This window comes from Theropithecus gelada, chromosome 15 (assembly GCF_003255815.1).
Source record: "Theropithecus gelada isolate Dixy chromosome 15, Tgel_1.0, whole genome shotgun sequence".
Lineage (NCBI taxonomy): Eukaryota > Metazoa > Chordata > Mammalia > Primates > Cercopithecidae > Theropithecus > Theropithecus gelada.
The window spans coordinates 90,457,901-90,478,867 of NC_037683.1; the positions used below are offsets into that span (position 1 = coordinate 90,457,901).

The 20,967-nt window shown below is 48.4% G+C and overlaps 1 protein-coding gene across 1 annotated transcript; it reads left to right on the top strand.

Annotated features, from left to right (window-relative positions):
- The first annotated feature begins 4,432 nt into the window (after positions 1-4,432).
- On the top strand, positions 4,433-5,734 carry FOXB2 (forkhead box B2). Its single transcript, XM_025358583.1, has one exon. It carries the CDS (start codon positions 4,433-4,435, stop codon positions 5,732-5,734), a length of 1,302 nt encoding a protein of 433 aa, XP_025214368.1.
- Positions 5,735-20,967: the final 15,233 nt, after the last annotated feature.

A 20,967-nucleotide genomic window follows, 5' to 3' on the forward strand; every position in this document is an offset into this window, starting at 1 on the left:
TGGAAAGAAAAAGAAGTCCAAAGCGATGAAATGACCCCTCCGGGGTCACCCACCCAGTGGTGTCTGGACTCGAGCTGGAAGCCACGTTTCCGAGCTCCGGGGCTGGCTTTCTCCCACCCTCTTCAAATCCACTTTAGGAGTTTCGTCTGGGAGAAGTATGCGCCGAGAAGTCAGCCGAAGGTCAGGCAAGTGCCAGGCTAGCGTGACAAGGAAGGCTCCTGGGATGACCCCAAACGTAACTAACCCAGGCAACCTTCCGCACGTCAGAAGTCAGTGGGTAAAGGGAGAACCCATGGAAATTGAGATGTGCGCGTAAACCTTTGCCTTCTTTCTAGCCCTGCACGTCGTCCTAGCCCTATCGGTAACTTGTGTTCCTCCTCGCCCTGGGCACAGCTGTCCGCAGAAGCCGTGGGAAGGCCTGGCCTCGATCCAGCCCAAGGAGCGCGTGAGACCCTCCAGGGACTGGGGGCATGGAGGAGAATGAATAAATAACCTCTCCTAAAGTTCCACATCGTTTTTTACTCCCCTCCATAGAGCCAATTAAACGCAATAAAAGCTTGCATGGAACCCCTCTTCCTAGCATAGCGTCGCCAACAATTGCCTAAGGGGTAAACCAAATACGCCTGAGATAATTACACTAAGCCCGGGGCAATGATTTGCCTGCCAGCGTTCTGAGCGCCAGCCAATATTTGGATAGTGCAGTAGTTGTTTAAAAACAAAGAAAAAAATTACTCGCGGAAACTTGAAACCGACTGGTTGGTGCCAGGGTGGTTACACGATCTGTTTTTCTTGAGCGGGGGTCTGCAGGCAGCTGGAGCGCGCGCGTTCCTGCCCCCGCCGGTGCCACTGCGCGCCTGCAAAACTTGTCGGAATTAACCTCCCGGGAAGTAGGGGAAGAGGAGAGCGCGCTCCCCCACCGCGGCCCCAGCTCTGCAGCCCTGCCCCGCGCAGCGCTTGGAATCCCCCAGGATCCTCCGCGACGGCCGCGGCCCGCCACTCGCCAAAACAGACACGCGACCCGAGCTCCCTGTCTGCGCTCTAGGCCGCATTGTGGCCTGGGCCGCCGCGTACGACTGTGGCCTCGGTGGTGGGGAGCACTTTCTACCCTTACCAAGCACAACCTGAATGTGGAAGCGTGAGGCTCGGGGCGCTTCGCTCAGCCTCCGCGACTGTTTTGTCCCAGGTTGCGTGGAACCCGGCCAGCTGAACTCTGCTTGCCGAGGCCGAAGACACTGGCCAAGCCCCTGGCGTCCCTTGGCGCTGAACCCGAGGTTGTGGTGGCGGGTCTGCAGCCTGTAGCAAGCTCACCTCGTGAGCGCCTGGCTCATTTTTTGTGTTCAGGGTTCGTGTTATGCGCCCAAGATTTGTCCCGGGAGTCTTTAAAGGGCCCCTCCCCTCGATTTGTTCCCAGGCGCCGCAAGTGACCAACGGGCACAGTCCCAGAGCTGCTCCCCAAAAGAAGACTCTGCTGTTCCAGCAACCCGCGGAAGAGATGCTATCCGAGGTACCAACAAAAGATCCCTTTGCTCGAGCTGCGTGTGGGGTCGAAGTCTGGAGAGCCCTTACGCGCGCGACACGCAGAGCTCCTCAGCAGAGGCCTGACAGCGGTGCAGGAGACCCCAGCTTCCTGGGCTGGGACAGGGCTGTTGTCGCCCCGGCTTGTTCCAAGGAAAAGGAGCCACCTGACTCCAGCGGGCTCTTGTCAAACTGTGAGCGTCCGTGGAATTCTGTGGCTTCCTGAGGCCAAGAGGCTGTCCGCTGCTCGGCTCTCTAAAGTGTCTCAGCGGACAAAAATCCCGCAGAAACTCCTATGGCAGGAGGAACGCTTCTGGCATACAGTGAAAGAGAAAACATCCTCCTCTGAAAAGGGCTTAGGACCAAGAAGTTTCTCTTTCCCCCAGGCCTTCTTGCAAGCTTCCATTGTAACATCTATTCTCAGACGTCTCCTGGCCTAGGACAAACTGGCCACATAGAGCTAGCCAGAGATTTAGCTCCTGGCTAAAGATGGAAATTATGAGCCTGACCCGCTCACGGCACTCCTGCGACCTGGCTAAGCCACCCCGCGGACAGACGTGCTCCCACCGTGCAGCTCACCAAAAGCCAGAAGCTGAAAACACGCGATCTGGTGTCACCAAGGTTGCTAGTGAGGGGGCAGCCCCCCAAGCCGCTGGGCCGATGACTTTCTTCGAGTTTAGGCGTGGGAAAATCGAGTAAGCCATAGTGTCCAAATGCCCTTTTCTCCTCAAATCGCCTAACAGGAAAGGATCCATGAAATTTCCAACTTCAGCCACCCTGTTTTACAAATAATGAAACAGGCCCAGAAACGGAGAGTATACTTGTTTCTAAACTCTGCTTTTCCTCCCATCCAAAGGGCAAAGGTAGCCAAAACGAGTATACAACTTCAGGTTCTCCCTGCAGTAAACTGGGTTTGTTTCCTGCTGGGTGTTTGGATGAGTGCAGAGCAGGAACCTCCAAGCAGAAGGACCTTACGCCTGGGTTCATCCACCTCTCCCTCGCAGGTCACACCAGGATTTTGTGGACTGATAATTTTTGCTTCCTATTTAATTATCTCCATTCCACCTCCTGCCTAGCCCCGGCCCGACACCCCTATGCTAAGAATAGCAAAGACTTCCTTCTAGCACACACAGGTGATGGGACCCCTGAACCCCCAAATCTTACTTCTGGCCCCAGCTCAGACATTGCCGTCTCAGAGAAACCTCAACTTGTCCAACTCACTCGCTCCAGGAAAGTGTGGAGCCTCCATCTGCCAAGCCCTTAGTGTATATTCTATTCGTGATTTCCTAGTTACTGTCCTTCTCGCCCTCCATACCGCGATAGTGGAGCTGGGATACTGTCTCCTGTCTCTCTGCACCTGGAGCCTCACATGCAATTGGCGCGCAATAAAAATGAGATGAATTTGGCATTTGGCGAAAACACCCCATGCTTTCCTCCCCATGAGTTTTTCCCTCCAGCCCTCTGGTCACTGGGGGCTCAAGAAGAGGCCTTGAGGACACGATACTCTGAACTTGACCCGCAGTGGCTAGCCTAGGAAAAAGGGTTTTTGAGGATAGAGAAGCTCAGAGCGAGTAGATGAAAACAGGGAAGGGTAAAAGGAAGGGGTCGGAAGAGGGAGATGCCAGAGAGAAGACAAGCATGAAAGCAGTGTCCTGTCCCCCTCTACCGTGCGTGGTGGCCCGGGTGGGGCGCAGCAGAGGGAACCGTACATGGAGCTGGGCCCCCTCCCAGCGAACAGCCTGCGCCACCCGCCGCACCCGGCGGTGGCTGGGGGCTGCCGAGCGAGTGGTGAACCCGATGGGTGGAGAGCGCCCGAAACGAGGTGGAAAAGGGGGCGGGGGCCAGGCACGGCGCCTTTTTGCCCCTTCTTCAGCTGTAGACGCGGCGGCGGCGGCGGCTGAGTCCCTCAGCCTCGGTCATGTGATAGTCTCGAAGCGCTAGCTGCGGGGGTCTCGGCGTCTCGGGGACCATTACAAAACGCAGCCAGGAGAGCGCGTCGCTGCCACTGCCGCCGCCTCTCCTCCTCAAGACAAGCCGGGGAGAAAGGCGGCAGCTGCGGCGCAGACGGCTGGGTTTCCCCTGCCAGCACTTACCCGTCATTCGCAGACACCTTCTCCAGCCCGCCGCTCGCGCCCAGCATCCTGCGCCCCCCGCTCCTCAGCAGAGCCTGCGGGCGCCGCCGCTTCAGAAACCACCAAACTTTTTTCCCCCTCGGCGACAGCCTAGGGATCGGCGTCTCTTCTAACCCCGGCGCCGCTGCGAGCTTCGGGGAAGAGACGCGCAGGCTGCTAGAAGTCAATATTCTCTCTCCTTACCCTGATTTTTCCCTCCAGGAAAAGGAGAACTCCAGCGCGGTCTGGCTAAGTGCCTGGCCAGGGGACTGCGTCCAGGGCACTGGAAGTCCTGCTGTCACTGGCCTCCAGGACAGCAGGCGCAAACTCAGATTTAAAGGGCCAGAGTCTCTACTGCCCAGACCTTCCTCCCAGCCGGCTTGGTCTGCGTTTCCCTCCGACCTAGAAAAAGCAAAGAGGCCGGGAGGAAACACGGCCCCTCGCCACTCTCCTCTGCAGCCAGCTCCAGCACTCAGTCTTTGGCCACCCGGGGGAAGACGCAGAGAAGGCGGCGGTAAACCTGGCGCGCCCCGCCCGCGACTGTGCGCGCCAGTCGACAACCGTCGGGGCCAGAAGTTGCCAGCTTCTGAGAGCTGAGTAGGCCCGAAAGGCCAAGGTCGGAGATACCAGGCAATTCGGAGAAAGCCGGGGAGAGAAGCAGAGAGGGCCTGGAGGGCGAGAGGGCAAAGTGGCAGGACTGGAGGGGCGGAGTGGGAATTAGTGGGGTCAGCCAGGCCCCAGGAGCGGAGTGCGGAGAGACTCTGTGGCCCAGTGCGGGCCGGAGGGCGGTGGAGGAGCCGGGGGCGATGCCGCGGCCGGGGAAGAACTCGTACAGCGACCAAAAGCCGCCCTACTCTTACATCTCGCTGACCGCCATGGCAATCCAGCACTCGGCAGAGAAGATGCTGCCTCTGAGCGACATCTACAAGTTTATCATGGAGCGCTTCCCCTACTACCGCGAGCACACCCAGCGCTGGCAGAACAGCCTGCGCCACAACCTCTCCTTCAACGACTGCTTCATCAAGATTCCGCGGCGCCCCGACCAGCCTGGCAAGGGTAGCTTCTGGGCGCTGCACCCCGACTGCGGTGACATGTTCGAGAACGGCAGCTTCCTGCGGCGTCGCAAGCGCTTCAAGGTGCTGCGCGCCGACCATACTCATCTGCACGCGGGAAGCACCAAGGGCGCGCCAGGCGCCGGGCCGGGAGGGCACCTTCACCCTCATCACCACCACCACCCCCACCCCCATCACCACCATCATCACCACGCTGCCGCGCACCACCACCATCACCACCACCCACCCCAGCCGCCGCCGCCGCCCCCGCCGCCGCCGCACATGGTGCACTATTTCCACCAGCAACCGCCTACTGCTCCGCAGCCGCCTCCGCATCTCCCGTCGCAGCCCCCGCAGCAACCGCCCCAGCAGTCGCAGCCTCAGCAGCCGTCTCATCCCGGCAAGATGCAGGAGGCGGCGGCCGTGGCGGCGGCAGCGGCGGCGGCCGCGGCAGCCGCGGTGGGCAGTGTGGGACGCCTGTCTCAGTTCCCACCTTATGGGCTGGGCTCGGCCGCCGCCGCTGCCGCCGCGGCCGCGGCGTCCACATCAGGCTTCAAGCACCCCTTTGCCATTGAGAACATTATTGGCCGGGACTACAAGGGCGTGCTGCAGGCTGGAGGGCTGCCCTTGGCGTCCGTCATGCATCACCTGGGCTACCCCGTGCCCGGCCAGCTCGGCAACGTCGTCAGCTCAGTGTGGCCGCACGTTGGCGTCATGGATTCAGTGGCCGCCGCCGCGGCCGCCGCAGCCGCAGCCGGAGTCCCAGTAGGCCCGGAGTATGGGGCCTTCGGGGTCCCGGTCAAGGCCCTGTGCCACTCGGCAAGCCAGAGCCTGCCTGCCGTGCCGGTGCCCATCAAGCCCACGCCTGCGCTGCCGCCCGTGTCCGCGCTGCAGCCGGGGCTCACTGTCCCCGCGGCTTCGCAGCAGCCTCCGGCGCCATCCACCGTGTGCTCCGCGGCCGCGGCCTCGCCAGTTGCCTCTCTGCTGGAGCCCACAGCCCCTACTGCGGCGGAGAGCAAGGGCGGCTCCTTGCACTCGGTGCTAGTGCACTCCTAGGGGACCCGGCCGGCGAGGGGAGACCAGCGCGGTGAGAGACGCCCGGCCCGGAACCGCACAAACCACCCGACGGGGAGAGGGCGCCCTGGCCAGGTTGGGCAGAGCTGGTGAGTCAGCCTTTGTTGGAAAGGAAGATATTTAAATAGACGAACAACCCCAAAAAGTGGATTCTCCGGTGGTCTAAATAAATATAACCCTCCAGGTGTCTGTGTTTATACTATGTTGTACAATCAGATTAATGAAAGCCAATTTTCAGGTAAGAGTTTCTATTGTAATTAATATAAATCGATAAGTTATGGGGGGAGGGAATGAAGGAGGTTAGGAAAGCCTCATTCGCTGGTAAATTGGAAGTGGATTCCGACCCTTATTCCTGGGAGCAGAAGCTGGCAGAGCTAAACCTCCCCGGAAGAATCCAACAGAGAGTGACGCTGAAACGGATCTCAGCCACCACATTTCTCTCTGCTGGTCGCATCCTCGGCGGTCGCCTCTCGTGAACATTCAAGACAAAACTGCTGTCCACTAAGGAAATCTCGTTTTATTTGAGAAGGAAAAGAGGAAGCGTTTGATACCGTTATTTTCCTGGTCAGCTAAATGGGCAAGGAAACGGTGTCACGAATAAAGTCGCTTTGGAGGGGGAAGGGGAGGAGAGGAGACAGCGGGAAACCCACGAAATATCTTTGAGAAACAGCTAAGTTTCTTGGCTCTGACCCGGGGGTCAAAAAGGATAGGAGGAACCGCTAGAGCAATTAGTTTGCACAAAAGAGAATGGCAGCAGCTTAAAGGGTAAAGCCCCAAATTCCAAAAGTTGGGAAACACAACCAAAGAGAGACAATACAGGCGACTTTCCACCTGCAACTCGTTTGTGTATCAATCGGATGAGAGCCCAAGAATAATGTCAATTCCCACGATCTGTTCTATTTGGAATTTTAAGGAAACAAATCACTTTTATCGCGGGATTTTGTTCCCCTAACTTATGAATGCAGGAAAAACTCATCACTCGACAATATTGCTCTTAACGCTTGCAGGAGCGTTTCATGGCTGTTCCCTTCCAGTCTCCTCGGACGCAAGCGAGGGGACCACCCCGTCACCTTTGCACGCTGCGGCTGTTTTGGTATTCCGTGTGCTGTTTGGGCGCTTACGTCTTTCAGGCGAATTAATTCTTCAGTTTCAATTCGTGAATGGGAAAGAAACTTGCCTTGTCGCTGTTGCCCTTCCCCCCTCTTGAGCCCCAGGAATAGCACTTTACTCGCGACACACTTTTGGGAATGGAGGGGGGTAGAATGGGGAGAAACCGCTTTGCCCTTTGGCTCTAAGTCACCTCCGCCTCGTGTCTGCGCCGCGTTCGGGTTGTGACTTTGTTTATGTCTGCTGTTGTTGTACGCGGTGTTCTCTATTAAAGCTTCTCTCTGGATATCTATGCTGGCTCCGTGTGAAGGTGTTTCAGTTCTCCAGGGACGAGGCCGTGGTGAGTGCCCACAGTTAGGTTAGGTTGCTTTGCAAATCCTTCCCCTCCCTCTTATTTCTTAACTTCAGAACTTCAAAGTGGTGAATTCACTGGCGAGCCACCAGTAGGCACCGATTTCCTCCATTGCTCCTTTCAGCCTTTGACACCATCATCTCTTTTACTATCTATTTATTATTAGCGGTAGTATTTGAGAGACGAGAGCTCACTATGTTTACCATGCTGGTCTCGAACTCCTGAGCTCAAACAGTCCTCCCATCTGGGCCTCCCAAAGTGCTAGGATTACAGGCGTGAGCCATCGCGCCCGGCCACCACCTATTTTTAATATGCCGGTTTCCTAATTGAACTTATGTCCACCACCATGGTAGAGACTGAATTAGCAAAAATCCGCAACAGTGCGTTTTTCCTGTCACCACTATCCGTCACCTCTCTCCCATTTTGAGGTCCTCCACTACCGTCTAAGGCCAGGAACTCGGTGTCAGCGGGATGGGTGCCCGACGGCGCCCCCTTAAGTCTGCGGTGCTGGACGGAGGCAGCGGGGTTGGCGCCGGGACACTGGCGTTGCCGCCGCATTAACTAGGGAAGCGCGCCCAGCCACCGCCGCCTAGAAGACCTGTTGCGCGCGGGCACCGCGCTTCGCAGGAGGTCGCAGCCTGGGGCTTGGGCCCGCAGATCTCTTGGTGGGTGAAGGCCAGCAGCCACGCTGCGAGAGCTGCAGGAAGGGAACCCGTGGGCAGCGGCGGCTGCAGAGCGGAGGCAGAGCGGCTACCGGAGTGGGCCAGGAGGTCCCAGCCGGGTGTGGCGCCTCCGCTGGGGCCTGGGAAGCCGCAACCCGGCCTCCGCCCTCCACCCTTCAGCAGGGGTCTACTTTGAATCAGCTTCCGTCTGCCCAGCCAGGCCCAACGAAAGTCACCTCTGACCTTTCATCAGAATAAAAAGCCAAAAGACGACCCATGCACAGAATGACAATGGCAGGGGCAGGAATGGGGAGGAAGTTAGGTTACATCTTAAAAATAGGTGTTTCCACGAATCCCTTATTTACAAATCCCATTGCGGGGTGCCTCAAAGTTTTGACTTCGCCTGGGAGACTCTTCTCAGGCCAGAAGTTTTGTTTTGGGGGCTCAAACAATTCGGGAGTATATCCCATTCTTCCAGCTTGAGACTGCCAGGTTTCCTGTGAGGTTTTCCTCTCCGTTATTCTGGGACTATTGAAAGAGAAAAAAAGAAAGAAGGCGGAGGGAACCATGACATGGGAGTTATAAATCTGGGGGAAGTTTGGGGTCTGGCTTCTCTGTCCATCTCCAGGTGAGTCTGAAGCCCCGGCCCCGAACCTAGTTTAGCAGCAGCAAGTTACCCGGTCAGAAGGGCCTGGGATCCCAGGGGTTTCTTCAAAACACCTCCTCTTTCTTTCTCACCTGCCTGAAAGGCCCAATGTGCTTTTTAGGAGCGCCCTCGGTCCTGCTTTCAGGAGAGAGGTGAGGCCCAAACCGACCTGCGGCGCCAGGTGGGCTGGCTCAAGGGTCAGCCTCTCCAGAAAGAGAGGAAGCTATGGACTATGAAGCCTCCCATCACCCAGCTCCTGCCGTGGAACCTCCTCCTGCATCAGTGAGATAAACACAGTGGTTTGGTTTGTTTTTTACAGTAAGGAGAGAAAGAGCAGAGATGAGAAGGCACAGTTTTCATCCATAAGGGAACCTTGGTTCCTAAAGGAAGCTGTGCACGAAGTGGAGACTGGAGAACAGGGGGATTCGTGCAAATAAACAAGGCGGGGGCAGGGGGGGGGGAGGCTTTTCTGTCAAGGCCCTGATCCCAAGGGAGACCCCGGTTAAAGCCCTGGACACCGCCCTGAAGACCCTTCTTCACTAAGATGGCGCCTGTCGTTGAACCCTAACTGTATTGTGAGGGCTTCATCCCCAGTAGCACCTACTACAGCGTTGCCAAGCCGGGAACCTAGCAAGGAATAGTCTTGACAGACCTTTGGGACACCAGGACTGGGAGAACCCCCCAGGCCCAGGCTCACTGCTGTCACCAGAATCAGATCTATATACCCAAGTGCCAAAACACATCCACTCAAAGACATTGGAGCCAGGTTTAGTGCTTATTTTAAACATGCTAATGGGGATCCAGCCATTGATAAAGTATTGGTTTGGCAATAATGGAAGTTTATAGAGAACCACTAAAACCTGTATAAGAGGAATAATAAAATAATGGTGATATTTTGGTAACCCTCTCAACATGAAATCATGCTCCTAGTTTCCAGGATGATAGATAAGGCTGTAGTTGTTTAGCCTGTATCCCACTTAAGTGAACCCTGAGAAAGATGAAGAGAAGTAATGAGGAAGGAGGGAGGTGTTGATATTCTTAAAATAAAAGTAGAAAGAAAACAACTTGGAATGAACCACTTGATTATATTTTGGAGGGAAGTTGAGAACAGAATTAAGGGCCAAGGTTAGGATGAAGCTACCTTAGCTATCATCCCAAGGAGAACAGGCCCTCCCACAAGGGCTGGGACTGGCACAGTTGGCATCTGGCACTTAGGAAGCCTGTCAGTCAGGCTGGCTTGTGGTCAATTATCTCCTTAAGTAGACTGGCATTAGTCCAGCCAGGGAGGAGGACTAGTTGCATCCATAGGAATCAGAGCCAGTTAGCTGGAAGTGGCACTGCTGAATTCCAAGCATCTTTGCATTGAGCAGTTTGGAAGGCTGATCAACACATCTCCCCCTGGGTTTCACAGGTGACATTTGCCTGCTTGGCACTAGTACAGGAAGACTCCAGCTGAGTGTGGAAATAGAGTGCCTTAGGAGAAGCAACACTGGTCATTAAAGTCACTGATTCCCCTCAAATTCCATTCATCTGACAAAATTACCATTTTCACTCCATTTCATTCCAATGCCATTTCATTTTTCATTGTACCTAACTATGAAATGGGAAGAAAGGATAGCCTGGGGGCATGTTCAGGCTTGGAGGATGTGGCAAGGGCTTGAAGTGGTATTTGTGTTAACCAGATTATGTGTCTGTGATTCTGCGTGGGGGTGCAAGAGCAGGGTGGAGCTGGCGCTGAAAATGGAAAACTAAAGAAATGGTTGCAAAAGCCAGGCATAACCTAACCTCTTTTGGGGTTTAAAGGCAGAGCAGGAATCCAAGTGTAGGTGGGAAGACCTTGAATTTCAGAGGACAAAAACAACTTCTTCGAGTGCAGGGTTCCCCATTTTGCTCACTCTAAGTATTTACATTAACTTTATCTTTCAAAGTTGAAAAGCTACCTTATACCCTTTGGGGGAGATTAAAGAGATCTGCTTGGGATTTTAATTCAGTCTTAAACCATTGTTTAAATGGTATGAGTCTGGCAAAACTCCAGCTATACTCTGTCCCAAGTACTTTTCCCTTTAACTATTACCCGTGTGTTTTCAGGAAAATTCAAGCCACATGTTTCTCTTTCCCCCTTGCATCCAAATGTAGTTTTATTGAATTTTAGCACGGTCCATGACATTCAAATTCTGAGTTTTAAGCCATAATATATTCAGATGATCTATATTGAGTCACATGATATGCACATATATCATTAAGCAGAAAATAAAGCATCTAAGAACTACAGTTATATGATTATAGTAACATTTCTTTAGACTGAAGAGCCACACTGGATGCCACATTAAAAAGGATGTTATAAAATTATCAAAAACTTTTTAAAAGCTAACATAGTGATTCACGAAAACATTTTAAAAGAATATTGGAAGGAGGTTCTTTTTGTATTTAATTTAATCCAAACAGTTCTTTCCAGCCACGAGGAACAGTGTCCTTTGTATACCTGAGACGTCCAAGTTTTGCTCATAAGTCACGGACCTCATAACTGCAGCATCATTTTTAAAAGGAGTTAAGATTTGCTATCCAATCTGAGACACCGCCAGTCCTGTCAACACCTTCCTGGACAGCATGTTTCTACTGTTACTGCAGAAGGAAACCTGGGAAGAAAGGAGCTAGGGAGCTGAGGTCCAGGACCAGCTAAACTAGATTTATTCCAGAAAGATTTCACAAAGCTGAAACACACAGATAAAAAAAAAAGGAAGGAAAGAAGGAAGCAGGGAGAGGCAGAAGTGTGCATCCAATACTAACAAAGCAAAAACAAAACTTAATTACAATTTTCTAACCTAATGCCATTGTTTTGGTTTTCTCTCAGGAAGCTATAGATCAGTTATTTCAATGTATACGACTGAATCTATTGACACTAAAGAGAGTAAACTACGTAACTCTCAGGCTCATTTATTGCCTAAAAAGATGAGGCTTTAGTCTGCCTAAGAATTCATCAGGATGAGGATTTTGTGACATTAACTTTGTTGTAATTTATTTTACAGGAATTAACCTAAATCCCCCTAGGGAAATGTTTAAATAAATTATGCTATTTGCATACTATGGAATATCACGCAGCCATTATAAGTAATGTTTATGAAAATTTACTCCTAGTAGAAAATGATTATGAAAAAAAAAAAAAAAAAGGCTGGGCGCAGTGGCTCACACCTGTAATCCCAGCACTTTGGGAGGCCAAAGCAGGCGGATCACCAGGTCAGGAGATCGAGACTGTCCTGAACAATATGGTGAAACCTTGTCTCTACCAAAATACAAAAAATTAGCCGGGCATGGTGGCACCCGCCTGTAGTCTCAGCTACTAGGGAGGCTGAGGAGGGGGGAATCACTTGAACTCAGGAGGCCTAGGTTGCAGTGAGCTGAGATCGCACCACTGCACTCCAGCCTCCAGCCTGGTGACAGAGCAAGACTCAGTCTCAAAAAAAAAAAAAAAAAGATTAAGAAATCCCGTTGAAGAAAAACTAGAGCCCCATAACATATATTGAAAAGATACTAAACAGCACTACACCAAATACTAACAGTAATAGCTTTAAGTTAGTGAAATGACATTTTTGTGTGTGCTTCCCATATGTTCTAGATTGTTTTAGATTATCTGCACCAATTAGGTTTTACTTTAGAATTAGGAAAATAATTACTCAAAAATCTATTCAGCCAATATGACTGCTATTTTAACAAAATGTAGATCTTTTTTAAAGTTTTTAATTTTAATCTTTTATTATTATTATTATTATTATTATTATTATTATTTTAGACAGAGTCTCACTCTGTTGCCCAGGCTAGAGTACAGTGGCATGATCTCAGCTTACTGCAACCTCTGCCTCTGGGGTTCAAGCAATTCTCCTTCCTCAGCCGCCCGAGTAGCTTCGATTATAGGTGCCTGCCGCCATTCCCGGCTAATTTTTGTATTTTAGTAGAGATGAGGTTTCACCGTGTTGGCAAGGCTGGTCTTGAAATCCTGACCTCAGGTGATCCACCCAACTTGGCCTCCCAAAGTGCTGCGATTACAGGCGTGAGCCACTTCACTCATTTTTAAATGCAGTAGTTTAAGTCTAGGGGGATGGGTGCAGAGCTGACTGATTGAAATATAAATGCAAACAGCAGCAAAGACACGTGGAACCCTGCACAGCTTGCTCTCTTCCCGCCATGCCTTGGACCACGGCCCCCATTGCAGCAGGCTTTTCAGGAAGAAAATGAGGCTACCCCTTTACTTCAGGAATTTTCTGAGAGTCACTGTCACATAGAGCTGGAATTAAGAAATGTTAAGGGGTTAAAATCGAGCTCCAGGAGAGAAAGACCAATTTTGCCTGTCCTTTTTTTTTTTTTTTTTTTTTTTGTAATATCTAGGCCCCCAGCCAACTGGATAGTGCCCACACACACTGAGGGTGGGTCTTCCCCACTTAATCCACTCAGATTCACATGCCAATCTCCTCTGGAGACACCCTCACAGACACACCCTAAAGTAATGCTTTAGCAAGTCTCTCAGTATTTATCCCCTAATCCACGCAAGTAGACACCTAAAATTAATTATCACAGCACAGAACGTCTCAGAGCATGGTCTGGGTTCCAGCACATCAGCCTCACCTGAGCACTTGCTAGAAGGGCACAGTCTCAGGCACCGCTCACACCTGCTGAGTCAGTCTTTGCCGGTGAGGCCTCAAAAGGGCTTGGGGCTTGCTGAAGAGTAAAAGTCACATTATCGTATTATTTCTGCTGGCTTCGTCTCTTTTCACCTTTTGTGTTTCATGAATTTTTAGTAGCCTTAAACCCTTTTTGAAATTAAGAAGACAATTGACACAAAGTTCTACGTTCTACCAGGTTAGGTATTTCCTTCCAAATGAAAAATAATGTACAGTCTTCCAAAATAGTAATGTAATTTTTACTAATTCTAGCTGGCAACTCTTTCTGTGGAATGGCAAGGTTTTCAAGGGGAAAAGTTTTAGATACTATTTCTATTACTTTGATTAAACCTGTATTGTGTCTTCCCTATCTATGCCAAAATTGTTTGTTTTTGGAAAAAAAAAAATTCAAAAAAGCTATAGCTACTCAGATTATTGCATATTTCAGAAGGGTGAACATCTCCCAACTTTTATGCCAGAAGCCTGATGACTTATTAAAAAGGGTCACAGATAATTGAGACATGGATTTTCAAATAAGTTTCACTGGAGAACTAAAACTGTTGAAATTATAAGACTGAATTTCTAACCCAAAGAAAAAAGAGAATCAAAGTAAAACCAAATATATCCGCTTTGACCAGGTACAGTGGCTCACACCTGTAATCCCAGCACTTTGGGAGGCCAAGGTGGGGAGATTACCTGAGATCAGGAGTTTGAGACCAGCCTGGCCAACATGGTGAAACCCCATCTCTACTAAAAATACAAAAATTAGCTGGGTGTGGTGGTGGGCACCTGTAATCTCCACTACTTGGGAGGCTGAGGCAGGAGAATCACTTCAATCTATGAGGCAGAGGTTGCAGTGAGCTGAGACTGCGCCATTGTACTGCAGCCTGGGCAACAAGAACGAAACTCCATCTCAAAAAAAATAAGCTATAAAATTCTGTTTTACTAGCTTGAAATATAAAATAGATCTTCCTTCCTTCCTTCCTTCCTTCCTTCCTTCCTTTCTCTCTTTCTCTCTTTCTCTCTTTCTCTCTTTCTCTCTTTCTCTCTTTCTCTCTTTCTCTCTTTCTTTCTTTCTTTCTTTCTTTCTTTCTTTCTTTCTTTCTTTCTTTCTTTGTGAGACAGAGTTTCACTCTTTTTGCCCAGGCTGGAGTGCATTGGTGTGATCTCGGCTCACTGCAACCTCCGCCTCCCAGGTTCAAGCAATTCTCCTGCCTCAGCCTCCTGAGTAGCTGGCATTATAGGCCTGTGCCACCTCACCCTTCCAATTTTGTATTTCTAATAGAGATGGGGTTTCTCCATGTTAGTCAGGCTGGTCTCAAACCCCCAACCTCAGGTGATCTGCCCGCCTCAGCCTCCCTAAGTACTGGGATTACAGGTGTGAGCCACAGAGCCCGGCCTGATTGTATTTCTTTAATATACAAAAAAAGTTGCTTTTTCTTTCCAGTTACTCCTAGAAATGTCTTCCTTGTCAGAGAACTCCAGAGGCTGACTCAGGCCTAGTTATGCCCACCTTTTAAAGAAAAATTGAGGTCTATTAGGTCTGTAAATTGCCTCTCAAATTTTAAGTGCATATGAATCATCTGGAGAGGTTTTAAAACCGTGTTCTGGGCCCCACCTTCCAAGACTCTGACTCAGCAGATGTGGAGTGGTGCCTGAGACTGTGCCCTTCTAGCAAGCGCTCAGGTGAGGCTGATGTTGCTGGAACCCAGACCACACTTTGAGAAGTTCTGTGCTGTGATGGCTAATTTCAGGTGTCCACTTGACTGGATTAGGAAATAAATACTGACAGGCCTGGTAAAGCATTATTTTGGGGTGTGTCTATGAAGTTGTCTCCAGAGGAGATTGGCATGTGAGTCTGAGTGGACTAAGTGGGGAAGACCTACCCTCGATGTGGGCGGGCACCATCCTATTGACTGGGGATCCGGACAGAACAAAAACAGATCTATCTACGGTAGGTCAATGACAACTGCAGCCTCAGATTTTCAGTCTTCCCTGCATTCTTGCCCCCTACAATGTCACTTTGTAGATCTTCACATCCAGAAGTGATTATTTTCTCCCCACCCTTGACCTGTGCCAGTCTTGTTACTTGCAGCTCAGCCAATAGAATGAGGAAGAGGTTACAGTGTGCCAGCTCTTAGGTTATATTTCAAGAATCTTGCATGGTTCCGTTTCCTCCCATAGGCCCCTGCCACTGCCAGGAGGACAAAAGGATGAGTGATCATGTGGAGCAGAGTTTGGGTCATCCCGAACTCTTCTTCGCCAGTGGCAAAGAAGGTGTAGAGGTCTTGTTTCTGCTACTTACCTATGTCTTATAGCTCTAGCTCTCACAGAGTTGGTTCAACATGTGGATCATCTCAGTGTCTAAAGCTTACTGTCCTTTACCCATAAATAAACCAGTGCAAGTAGCAAATGTCAGTGCCTTGAAGATTTGAGTTTACCTTTAAAGCCATAGTCATAAAGTCAAGCCTCTCTCCTTCCTTCCTTCCTCCCTTCCTTCCTTCCTTCCTTCCTTCCTTCCTTCCTTCCTTCTTTCCTTCCTTCCTTCCTTCCTTCCTTCTTTCCTTCCTTCCTTCCTTCTTTCCTTCCTTCCTTCCTTCCTTCCTTCCTTCCTTCCTTCCTTCCTTCCTTCCTTCCTTCCTTTGTTCCTTCTTTTGAGACAGAGTCTCCCTCTGTCTCCCAGGCTGGAGTGCAGTGGCTCAATCTCAGCTCACAGCAACCTCTGCCTCCCGGGTTCAAATTATTTTCCTGCCTCAGCCTCCCGAGTAGCTGAGATTACAGCTGTGCACCACCATGCCTGACTAATTTTTGTATTTTTAATGGAAATGGGGTTTCACCATGTTGGCCAGGCTGGTCTTGAACTCCTGGCCTCAAGTGATCTGCACGCCTCAGCCTCCCAAAGTGCTTATTAGGCGTGAGCCACCATGCCCAGCCAAAGTCAAATATTTATCCTTTCTATTTTAAAAATCCTGTGTCATCCTTCTACCAAGAATTTCTGACTGGTTCTTTTTCATCATCCACCCTAATCTCACAGGTTGTGTGGCCCTGGTGCTCTTGTTTGACTGTTTGATCTTCCCTTTCCTTTTCAGCCGCTAACTTTGTCCATTACCCTATTCCCCTTCAACTTCTGCTAACTCCTGATTAAGGGCAGTTTAATTCTTTTTCTATTATTATTATAAGGGCAGTTTAATTCTATCTCTTTTCCTCTAATTCCTTAAGACCTTAACATTGGGACTTCACCTCTACAATAAAGCACTCCATTTTCCTAAAAAAGATAGCTCTTTTTATAAGAGAAACTGAAGTTTTCACCATTGAAATCACAATTGAAAAATATAAGTGTAGACGCATATCCATTCCAACGCATTTATTTATCTATCTATCTATCTATCTATCTATCTATCTATCTATCTATCTATATCTATCTATCTGGAGGCAGAGTCTCACTCTGTTGCCCAGGCCAGAGTGCAGTGGTGTGATCTCACTCACTGCAACCTCCACCTCCTGGGTTTAAGTGATTCTCATGCCTCAGCCTCCCAAGTAGCTGGGACTACAGGCAACACACCCAGCTAATTTTTGTATTTTTGATAGAGATGGGGTTTCACCATGTTGGCCAGGCAGGTCTCAAACTCCCGACCTCAGGTGATCTGCCCGCTTCAGCCTCCCAAGGTGCTGAAGTTACAGGCTTGAGCCACCACACTTAGCCCAAAGCCATGACTGTAGTTCTGGAACCATGCCAGAGGCTGACAATAAAACATGTTTTCTATTGTGCCAATTATTAAGCTATTGCCTCTCACTTGCAACTCCTCCCCGCCCTTTCCTACCCTAAGATGCTGTGACTAGGACTCTGCAAACTACATTTCTGCTTTGCCAGCTTGCTGTATATTAGATTCTGGTAATACAGGGCTCAAGTGGGAGCCAACGAGTGCAAAGAAGGAAGAAACTTGCTCCTTTCTATTTGTTTCCTCTGGAGCTTCCTTCTGCTTGCAATTCCTGGAAGCATCACACTGGCAATGTTTCTTCACCCTGGCAAAAGCAGCTCCTTCCCATAGCAGCAGGTGAACTCAGGTGGAAGTCTGCCAATACTTGGAGAACTAGATTTATCATGCCCCCATCTCAGAGAAAACAGCACCAGTCAGCAGGTGCCCCTGAGGTTTTGAGGCTTAGCTCCAATGGGGCCTCCTCTAACTTTCTAAATGTTAATAACTCCAGCTTCTTCCTTTTGTACTCTCTGCCCTAGGGATGGATAGTTGCTGCTTTTTACAGTTGCTACATCTGTGATACATTAGACCGCTCTTTTTACCCTTTCAGTTGTTTACACCTTTACACCTAGTTAATCCATTATATTAAATTCTGTCAGTAAAAATAACTGGAGAGGTTTTTGTCTCCTGGCCAGAATTTGATACATCTGTCGTCAAAGACCTGCTAGTCTGAAGCAGAAGACTGCCTCTTCCGAGAAAGGTGTATGTCAAAGGAAGTACAGGAGAACATGGATGAGAAAGTTAAAGTTCAGATTTATCAGGCCGGGCGCAGTGGCTCACGCCTGTAATCCCAGCACTTTGGGAGGCCGAGGCGGGAGGATCACGAGGTCAGAAGATCGAGACCACCCTGGCTAACACGGTGAAACCCCGTCTCTACTAAAAATACAAAAAATTAGCCGGGTGTGCTGGCGGGCGCCAGTAGTCCCAGCTGCTCGGGAGGCTGTGGCAGGAGAATGGCGTGAACCCAGGAGGCGGAGCTTGCAGTGAGCCGAGATTGCGCCTCTGCACTCCAGTCTGGGTGACAGAGCGAGACTCCGTCCCCCCTCCCAAAAAAAAAAAAAAAAAAAAAAAAAAAAAAAAAAAAAAAAAAAAAAAACAAAAACAGATTTATCCTGGTGTAGATATAGATATGATCATACATACCAATCAAGGAAAATATTGTAGAATTTCTTCACTTTTGCGAATAATAAAGTGTACTCTTTAAAAATAACTGTTAAAGCCTGGCATAACCTTGTGTCTTTTCTGTGTGACTTTCTTGCAACTTGGCTTTGAAAAATTGAATCTTGGGCAAGGTGCGATGGTTCATGCCTGTAATCCTAGCACTTCGGGAGGCCAAGGCAGGCAGATCACGAGGTCAGGAGTTCAAGACCAGCCTGGCCAATATGGTGAAGCCCTGTCTCTACTAAAAATATAAAAATTAGCTGGGCGTGGTGGAGTGCGCCTATAGTCTCAGCTACTCGGGAGGCTGAGGCAGAAGAATCGCTTGAATTTGGGAGGCGGAGGTTGCCGTGGGCCGAGATCACACCACTGCACTTCAGCCTGGGTGACAGAGCAAAACTCCATCTCAAAAAACAAAAAAAGAAAAAGAGAGAAAGAAAAATTGAATCTTTGTACAGATAGATTCTGCAATCTCAGTGTGACAGACTCAGTCCAGGGACAATTTGCCAGGGTGACGCTACTCCAGACCACACTATTTAGCTTCTGTCCTTCAATAATAAATGAACAAAAAACTCAATTCTCCCTGAGAAGGCAGGAGACTAGAGATCAAAGTGGTGAAAACTTCAACATTGAGAACAAAGCAAAACAAATCAAATGGGTTAAAGATAAATAGAATGTTTCTGACTTTGACAAAACATATGTACAGTGAGCCCTCCATATTTGTGGATTCTACATTCATGGATTCAACCAACTGCAGATCAAAAATATTCAAAAACATTATGTCTGCACTGAATATATACAGACTTCTCTTGTCACTATTCCCTAAACAATGCGGTATAACAACTATTTACATAGCATTTACAGGGTATTAGGTATTATAAGTAACCTAGAGATAAATTAAAGCATACAGAAGGATGTGCATAGGTTATATGCAAACACTGTACCATTTTGTATCAGAGACTTGAGCATCCTCTGATTTTTTGTACAAATTTAAGGGGTACAGCAAGTATAATTTTGTTACACGAATATATTTTGTCGTTTGAAATCTGAGCTTTTAGTATAACCATTGTCCAAATAACAACTTTGGATTTTGATATCCAAGGGAGTTCCTAGAACCAATCCCCCATAAATACCAACGGATGATTATATATTGAAGATTTTATATATGATTTCATCATTATATATTGATGATTATATATTGAAGATTACATATTGAAGTCTACTTACAATAGTCAATAATTTATTGAGCTTTTGTGAGTTAAATGCTTTACATTTCAAATCCCATATAAACTTATAACAACTCTTTAATTTAGGTGCTTTCATTATCCTTTATTTACAGATGAGAGAACTGAGGCAAAAACAGTTCAGGGAGATTTTCCAAGACCATCCAACCAGTAAGTGGGTGAGAATAAGAACCCAAGCTTGTCTGATATAAAGCCAGAGCTCTTCACCAGGAGGGATACTGATTTACCTTAAGCTCTTTAAGAGTGTTAAATAAAATAATAGCAAGTTGGAATAAACATACTTCAAGGACGTTTACATAGTTTCCTATTAGATCAGCAAAGCCATGTTTAGAATAGTGATTTTGAAATAGTATTCAAGTGCTTTTCAAATCAAACACCAAATGAAGGAACTCAAGAGAAATTCGAGAATTGTGAGGTCCATGCAAGATTTAATTTAAATGACAACAAGCTGACACACTATGTATTATTTCACTGGTTTGATATTAATATTTATGGAAACTTTTTCAACGTTTCTTGAGATATCTTTTTCATCTTTGTCTCTTCATTACCTAGGATAATACCTGACCCATGATGCATTTTTAATAAAGATTTGTTGAAGAAAAGAAGAATTTGGTCAATTCATGTCTCCATTATGATTTAATGAATATTCAAATGCATGGGCTCTCTGCCTACATGGTTAATTTTTAAAACTTAGTTAACTAAATCCTAGTTAGCCTGAATGGCCTTAAGAGAGATTCACAGAGTCAACTACTTTGCCAAAGTCATTTAGCGAGTGTGTGTTGGAACCAGGATTGGAACTCAGGACTGTCAAACTCAAATCCAGCTCTTATCCAGTGTTCAACTGCTTTAAATAGTCTCTTCTCTCTGTCTCTTAGTTTTCACATCTGTAAAACTGAAAAAACAATGCCTACCTAAATAGATTTGATTTACTCAATAAATAAAGTCAAGCATGTTGATAATTAAAACTGAAATTCATATTTTCAACATTTCTTCGTAATTGGAGACAGATTGAAAAAACTGTCTTAAAATTAATATGATTTAGTAAAGGATGCCAGATGAAACAAGGAGATTGTTTTGGACAACATTTTAAAAGCTAGATCCATACAGTATTTCTTACAACTTTTCAGAGCTGTAATGAAGACTTTAAAATCATAGTTATAGAAACAATTTCCTGGCTTTAAAATTAATTTTGGCATTATATGGTACTTACTTTAACGTCAATTTTCTTTGTTTCAAAAACATTAAAAGCATATTAAAAGAAATATTGGGCCGGGCACGGTGGCTCACGCCTGTAATCCCAGCACTTTGAGAGGCTGAGGCAGGCGGATCACCTAAGGTCGGGAGTTCGCGACCAGCCTGACCAACATGGAGAAACTCAGTCTCTACTAAAAATACAAAAATTAGCTGGGCGTGGTGGCTCACGCCTGCAGTCCCAGCTACTCAGGAGGCTGAGGCAGGAGAATAGCTTGAACCCGGGAGGCAGAGGTTGCAGTGAGCCAAGATCACGCCACTGCACTCCAGCCTGGGGACAGAGTGAGACTCCATCAGAAAAAAAAAAAAGAGAGAGAAAGAGGAGATTATGAACAGAGAGTAGAGGACAGTGGAGGAAAATTGAGATGACTTTTTGGAAGAAAGA

Coding starts and splice junctions, on each gene's coding strand:
- FOXB2 (XM_025358583.1), top strand. CDS start 4,433: ATGCCGCGGCCGGGGAAGAACTCGTACAGCGACCAAAAGCCGCCCTAC.